The sequence below is a fragment of the Diuraphis noxia genome, unplaced genomic scaffold, assembly GCF_037042655.1.
Source record: "Diuraphis noxia isolate RWA-SAM2 unplaced genomic scaffold, SU_Dnox_SAM2 contig0003, whole genome shotgun sequence".
Lineage (NCBI taxonomy): Eukaryota > Metazoa > Arthropoda > Insecta > Hemiptera > Aphididae > Diuraphis > Diuraphis noxia.
In genome coordinates this window covers 12,656,140-12,664,399 of record NW_028301713.1, presented here as the reverse complement: position 1 = coordinate 12,664,399, position 8,260 = coordinate 12,656,140, and the positions used below count along the sequence as shown (strand labels likewise).

General features: G+C 26.7%; 2 protein-coding genes across 2 annotated transcripts; one reads left to right on the top strand and one right to left on the bottom strand.

Moving 5' to 3' along the window:
* The first annotated feature begins 369 nt into the window (after positions 1 to 369).
* LOC149056737 (zinc finger MYM-type protein 1-like) lies at positions 370 to 2,594 on the top strand. Its single transcript, XM_089221933.1, has 3 exons — positions 370 to 1,134; positions 1,545 to 1,722; positions 1,804 to 2,594. The coding sequence occupies exons 1-3, from the start codon at positions 955 to 957 to the stop codon at positions 2,592 to 2,594; spliced, it is 1,149 nt and encodes a 382-aa protein (XP_089078059.1). The 5' UTR covers positions 370 to 954.
* A 4,457-nt stretch (positions 2,595 to 7,051) lies between these two features.
* On the bottom strand, positions 7,052 to 7,673 carry LOC149056736 (uncharacterized). Its single transcript, XM_089224701.1, has 3 exons — positions 7,555 to 7,673; positions 7,403 to 7,492; positions 7,052 to 7,248 (listed from the first exon to the last, which is right to left on the bottom strand). Exons 1-3 carry the CDS (start codon positions 7,671 to 7,673, stop codon positions 7,155 to 7,157), a joined length of 303 nt encoding a protein of 100 aa, XP_089080827.1. The 3' UTR covers positions 7,052 to 7,154.
* Positions 7,674 to 8,260: the final 587 nt, after the last annotated feature.

Genomic DNA, 8,260 nt, shown 5'->3' with positions numbered 1-8,260 from the left:
ACATAACATTAATATATATTTAATAATTTATTAAACAGACGAACCCAATTACAATAATTATAATATGAAAACATAAAATAACGATATACAGTATACTCGTATAATATAGCTGTGGTGAGAGGTGTACAATATTATTTAAGTGATTCAATTATTAATGTATAAATTAAAAGAAACAATAGAGATACATAATATACAAATTTGGATTAGAGACAAATTTTTACTATTGAGAATTTAGATTCATATACAATGGATAACTAACGTATAAATAAGCTTATAAATATGTGATATGTACATATTGTACTTATTGTACAATGTACATATTATCTATACACAAAGTGCAATAAGCATAGGCGTGCGCACAGGGCGTGCCGGGCGTGCCCAGGCACGACCCGTGATTTTTCATGGGCCGAAGCGCCCTATGCCTTAATTTACCGAAATTACCAAATAGTGGATTTGAAAAAATTGAATAATTCACTATGTTCACTCTGTAGTTGAAAGTTTGTATACACTATACAGTATGGTGTATTATAGTCGTATAGACATATTATTTTGACTAGTATCAAAATTGTTTTTATAGTTTATTTATATAATTGATGTATAATATTATGTAATAATAACTATAAATAATAATATGGTAAAGATTGTTATCTTATTATTGGAATACCGAATAATTGAATACAAGTTTACCGTTTACGTAGGGTTTTCCATCATCATATAATATAATATAATATCATATCATGATAATATGTTATTTTTACAAATTCAGTACTATTGTTATTATTAGTTATTAGTTATTACTAATATTCTCGCGTTCGTGTGCTGTGGACTGACGGACTGTGTAGCGTGTAGTGTGTACACAAATCATACCTACACGATACGTCTTTCGCGTCCGTGGTGAGACTTTGTTGTGTTTTAATTTTATTTTTAAATTGAATTTGATTGTACGATTGAACGATGGATATTAACAAAAGTATAACTACAAAAGGAGGAGCTGCTAAAGAGCGTGAAAAAAAAAGAATTAAGTTAAATGTAGCGGCAAAATCGTGTCAAAATATACAACACTTTTTTATGCCAATAAATAAAATTAATGAACACGATATTGACGATCCTGCATCTGTATCAAACTTGATCTTGGTAAGTATAATAATACACAGACTATTTATTTTCTTATAATCTGTAGGATATAGTACATTACATGCATATAGCTTAGCTATTAAATTATAAATTAAAGTATTAAATGCTCTACTCTTGAATACTGTCCTAGTGCCCTGCTAAGCAAAAGTGCTGTTACTTGAAAAAAAATTATTATTTGTATATTGTATGCGATAAAAAATTTTAAAATATGCATTTTAAATTTTAAAAGATGCACATAAAAATAGAAGCAAAAATATATTTATTTATCGAAATACAACAATGATTAGCTGATTGTCTTAATAAAATATAATTGAGAATAAAAATTAAAAATTAATAAATGTATATTTATTTTTATAGCACTTTTGCTTAGCAAGGTAGTATACATATATTATTTTGTATTTTGTTTTAAGAAGCATAACAGTGAAAATCAAATAAATGATGAATGTGATAATACAAGTCAAGAAAAAGAGCCTAATTTAAAAGTTGTCACCTCATCTGATACTCAAGTAATAGAATGTGAAAATACAAGCCAAGAAGATTACATGACAAATTTAGAAGTTATTACTTCATCTGATGCTCAAGTTACAGGTATGTAAATATTTACAGGTATTATTATTATTTATCATTAGTCATTACTTATTACTAATTTAAGTTATTATTATCTTTCAGTTAGTTCTATTGATATACATGATCCAATCCATCCATCGTCGTTAACACACTTAAATTTAAAAGAGAGAATATTAAAAGGTGGTTACAAACCAATTTTAAGTTTATATCCACGAAAACTTCAAGGTAATAAATTTAGATCATTCCATAAAGAGTGGTATAAACAGTACGATTGGCTAGAATACAGTCCTACAGCTGATGCTGCCTTCTGCTTCCCTTGCAGAATGTTTAAAGGTAATGAAAAAAACTGTGGTCAAATTGATTCTACTTTTTTTGAAAAAGGGTTCAGTGCATGGTATAGAGCCGGGGAGGCATTTAAAAAACATCAATTATCAAAGTACCATTTGAATAGTTCTACAGCTTTACATAACTATATACACAATAAATCTATAGCTTCTAAGATAGATGAACGACATGCATATGAAACTAGTCAAAAAGAAATAGAACGCCAAAATAATAGACTAACTATGAATCGTTTAATTGACATTGTAATTTGTTTAGTCAAAGGTGGTAGACCTTTCCGTGGGCATAATGAAAGTTCACACAGTGTAAATCAAGGTCTTTTTAAAGAGTTGGTTAATTTACTATCAAAATATGATACTGTTTTAAAAAAACATCTCATAGAAGGTCCAAAACATGCACTGTACACAAGTAATCGCATACAAAATGATTTGATTATGTCTATTCATAATGTTATTTTACAAACAATTAAAATTAATGTTCAAAATTCATTTATTTCTATATTGGCTGATGAAACCAGTGATGTGGGTCATCACGAACAAATTTCTATTTAAATTCTATCCATTACTTGACAAACTACTCAGTGGAATTGATTCAAGATTTAAGCAGGATACATTTGACTTGGTTGATGCTATGGCATGTATGTTAAATATGAATTTAACTCAAAATACTACAAAAATATTATCAACATTTTCCAAAGTTTCAGAGGAAGATTTAATTACTGAACTGAAACTTTTAAAAAATTATGAAAATGCTATGCAACTAAATGGTGCTTCTAGTAAATCTATTTATGAATGGATTGATTGGTTGAAAACAACTGGAAATTCTACAGTATATACTTGTGTTTTTAAAACTTTGAAAATGTTTACAATCATACCTGTAACTAGCTGTACTTGTGAACGTGTTTTTTCAAAATTAACTATTGTAAAAAACAAATTACGCAGTACAATGAGTCAAGAACGTTTGGAGTCATTATTACTGCTTTTCACTGAACAAGAAATGGTATCAAAGGTAGATTTAAATGCAGTAATAGATGAATTCAACAGTAAGGGGAACAGACGAATGTCTCTCTAAGGACATAAAATATATTTATGATTTCTACTGTTTCTAGATGACGTGAATTTCGTATTAAATATAATATAATATTTAATAATTTCGTGAATAAAGTATTTATAATTATATTATGTTGTTATTATTATTATTATATTATTTGTAGCAATTATTGCTATTGTGTACTATTAATTATTATTAATTATTATATTAAACTATGTAAGAAAATATAATATGTGATAATATTAAATAGGTACTTTTATAAAATTTAGATTTGTTATTATATATATAAAACGGTTGACTAAATGGCCGATGATAAATATGGGCACTACCTGCTTTTAGAGTCTGCGCACGCCTATGGCAATAAGTGCATAATTACCTAAACGTACATAATAATAAAATAAAATATATAATATAACATAATGTACTTAAATATTTTACGCATATATTTTCCGCAATAATAAAAAACCATCGGTGACTAATTAATTTTATTTGTGACCATAAATCGTTACAGATGATTTTTAATTAGCGCGGCAAATAAACATGTAAAATATATTTACAAAAAGTTATATTTTATTATTATGCACGTAGGTAATTATGCCCTATTTACATACAAAATATTATAATAATATGTACATAAAAAAAATAACATAAAAAATATTTTTTATTTTTAGATTCTGAACGAAGTGATGAATGTATTGATTTTACAATGATGTGTGTGTACAGCATAACTAGTCGAAATAACGCTTCGATTTCAAACTTTGGGGGTGGTTTCCGATGTAAAATTGAAGATCCTTGGTGCATTATAGGGTATCTGGTCACTTCCCCGTCTGAAATTTCCCTGTCACACGTTTCCCCGTAAACACTTCCCTGTAAGATATTTCCCCGTCTAATATGTTTCCCCGTACGACATTTCCCCGTCCATATTGTTTTTATTTCTGAAATATTCAAACTATACCGAGATCATGTAAATATAATAATATGTTTAATATAATTAATACAATATAAGTAATAAAAATACAAAAAAAATTATCATAAAATATTTTAATGTTGTAGTTCTAAATTATGAGCGATTCCAATTAAGTACTCATCTAGATCACGTTCATCATATGTAATATTTTCTATACGCCTAGCAATATCTCAATATTTTTTCTTTTTGCTGAAGGTTCCTGTCCAGCAATAAATTGATTAATTTTTACTTCAGTTAAATGTTGTTCGTTTTTAAGAACCTCAATAATAGTCGCCGTATAGTAGGATGAGCCGCAGCTAACAAAGACGAGAATGCTACATGCCAACCTTCAATATTATTGTTTGTTTTTGGTAAACCTGCTTGTGTAGCATCATATTGGTTCCACAATTTCAAATCAAATATTGGAGGTCGCCGTATATTTCTTCGAGTTGGTTTCCCAATCCAAGTCTCTTCAAAATAATCAATTAAATGGATTAATAACTGTTCATCGTCTACAAAAAACTGTTGAGACATTAATTTATCAAATTTAGTTTATTTATATTAGTTTATCGATGAATCATTTGGATTTTACACCGATGACAAAAAATATTAGTCAAAAACATATAACAATAAAATAAAGAAATGTAGACGTATAGAAAATATTGTGTCTACATATGATGAACGTGATCTAAATGAGTACTTAATAATTGGAATCGCTCATAATTTAGAACTACAACATTAAAATATTTTATGGTAATTTTTTGTTTTTTTATTACTTATATTTTATATTTATGATTTTACTTATAATTGACGAGAATATGTCGTACGGGGAAGTGTCCATGAATCGCATTATAGAGGTCAAAAGTGAACATTTTCCACAGTTTTCAAAAAAATCGATTTTTTTATATGGTTGTCATTCAAAAACTAATCACTGTAAATACTTGAAATTTTCACCAAATGTTTATGTTAGTGTTATCTATATACAGTTTAATTTTCAAAAAATTTCAAATTTTTTTTGAGTTATTTATGTACCACTGAAATTTTCGATTTTTTCGAAAAAACTTGAAAATTTAATACACGGTTCCTTATGAGTTGTTCTTATTGTAGCTAAAAAAAATTAAATAACGTTAGTCACAATTTTTTTTTAATAAGCGTTTATAGTTCAAATTTTTACGAAATATGTCGAAAACGCGAAAATTTGCAAGTAATTTTGAAGTAGAAAAATCATAAAATGTTTTCTGTTTATAACTAAGGATTAAAAATATAACACTAAGTTTTCCATAAGTTTTCCTTCAAATAGCTATAGAGAAAACTCGAAGCGTCGTTATAGGAAAAATTTTAAGTGCGTTTGAATTTTAAATTTTTTCGAAATAGCGTAACGATAACGATATATCCTCAAACAATTTTAAACATTTGTTATTATTCAAAAAGTATAAGTCTTAGATACATGAAAATTTTACCAGTTATTTAGATTGGCATTTTCTTTACATGATTTAATTTTCAAAATATTTTGACTATTTTTGAGGTATTTATAGTTAACTGAAATTTTCAATTTTTCTGAAAAAATTTTTTTGGCCCTATCAAAATACTTGAAAATTTAATACAAAGTTCCTCATAAGTTATTCATACAGTGATTAAAAAATTATAAAAATACATAAGCACGATTTTTTTATTAGCATTTGAATTTCAAATTTTGACTAAATACATAAAAATTACGGCAATGTTCAAATTATCTTAGATCGAAATTCATAAAAGTTTTTCTTTTTATACCTAAGATTTGAAAAACTTTATACAAGGCTCCTAAAATATTTATACAATATTATTTGAAAAATAAAAGAAATATAATATAGTCACACATTTTTTTAATAAGCATTTACAGTTCAAATTTTGACTAAATACATAAAAATCACGAAAATTCGTAAATTATTTTATCCTATAAATTCATAAAAAAATTTCCTTTTAAATCTAAGATTTGAAAATTTAATACAAGATTTCTTACAAATTTGTCAATCTTTATCTCAAAAAAAATGTCAACCGGAAATATTTTTATTAGCATTTGAATTTCAAATATTGACAGAAATTCGTCAAAACCATGAATATTTGCAAATTATTTTGTAGTTCAAAATTCATAATATTGTTTGTATTTATATCTAAGGTTATAAAATTTAACACCAAGCTTTCCATAAGTTTTGCTTCAAATAGCTATAGAGAAAATTTGAAGCGTCATTATAGGAAAAATGTTTTGAGCGTTTGAGTTTTAAATTTTTATGAAATCGCGTAATGATAACGATTTATCGTCGTTAATTCAAACGCACTTAAAATTTTTCCTATAATGATGCTTCGAGTTTTCTCTATAGCTACTCGAAGGAAAACTTATGGAAAACTTAGTGTTGTATTTTTAATCCTTAGTTATAAACGCAAACAATTTTATGATTTTTCAACTTCAAAATTACTTGCAAATTTTCGCGTTTTCGACAGATTTCGTAAAATTTTACAATAAGAACAACTCATAAGGAACCGTGTATTAAATTTTCAAGTTTTTTTGGTCGTCCAATATTTTTTTACTGACACTTCAAAAAAAAAATTCTCAAAAAAATCAAAAATTTCAGTGGTCTATAAATAACTCAAAAAAAGTCGAAAATTTTTAAAAATTTAACTGTATATAGATATCGCTAACATTAACATTTGGTGAAAATTTCAAGTATTTACAGTGATTAGTTTTTGAATGACAACCATATAAAAAAATCGATTTGCTCGAAAACGGGTTTTGCGTAAAAATTCCCGTTTTTCTGTCATTTTTTTTTGGTTTTTCTCGATTTTTTTGAATACTGTTGGAAAATGTTTACTTTTGATCTCTATAATGCTATCTAAATCTATAATCTAAAGGATCTTCAATTTTACATCGGAAACCACCCCCAAAGTTTGAAATCGAAGCATTATTTCGACTATAGTTATGCTGTACACAGACACAAAAAAAAACACACATCATTGTAAAATCAATACATTCATCACTTCGTTCAGAATCTAAAAAAATGTATATGATGTATGTTTTATATATAAAAATAAAAATTTATAGTAGATTTCATACAATAAAATGGCTATAAATTATTAAACTTTACCTAATTGTTTCCCTCGATGAGCATGGTGTTTGATTAACAGCTCCCAAGAAAAAAGGTGCCATAACAGATTCTATGGCCTCTGGATTGTGACTTAAAAATAATTGCAATAAAATTGTATTATATAATTAAAAATCATACTAGTACATAGATTAAGTTTAATTATAATTTATTTTTAATTAATATTATAGTTATGGTATTATACATTTGAATAACAACCTAAAAATTATTACACTTAAAACTTTACCTCATTATTTCCTCTGATGAACATGATGGTTGATTGTCAGCAACTAAGTAACATGATTCTACAATAGGCTCTGCGATTTCTGGATTGGGACTTTGTTAACATAATTTTAGTGAATTGTATTAAATTAATAATAATAATATATAGGTACCTACCTCTTAGTCTTATCACGAATTCCTAGAATATTCATCACTCGAGAACTCAGCGATTTTTTAACTGATAATTTTTTTGATGCGCAGCGACGAGTTTTTTTGTTGAGTTGATCCATTTCCATCGTAAATTAGTAATATTATATAAATCGTTTAATGTTTCAGCAAATTTTGTTTGACAGACAATAATAATATTGGCGTATATTATGTTGATTGAATGTTAATTAATATACAAAAACAATAATTTGTGTACTTAGTATTATGAAATATTACATATTTATTTATCTATCGTTGATAATTTTTTTCACGGCGTATGATTTAAAGTTTTTTTCATAATATACAGTTATACTGATTTAAATGTAAAATAATTCATCTGAAATATCAAATATTTAATTTTATCGAATAGTTTACTACAGTTTGAAAAAAAAATTGTTTGAATCGGACGTTTTCTTTCTGATTAGTTACAGTTTTAAGATTTGGTTCCATTTTGCGTAAAATACGATAGTAATAGGATTACGAAAATTGGAAATGTAAAATAATATTATTCAATGACAAAATTATTATTTTCATATTGACAATTTGGCTATTTATAACCAGCGCGCGGCTGAGATAGTTAACCAGTTTTGACCTATGGAGCGGTACCGCTGCTTATGAACGCGGGGTGGTGGCAGAAGTACTGTTCAAAATGCTGCCACTGTAGTCACTAGAGCAG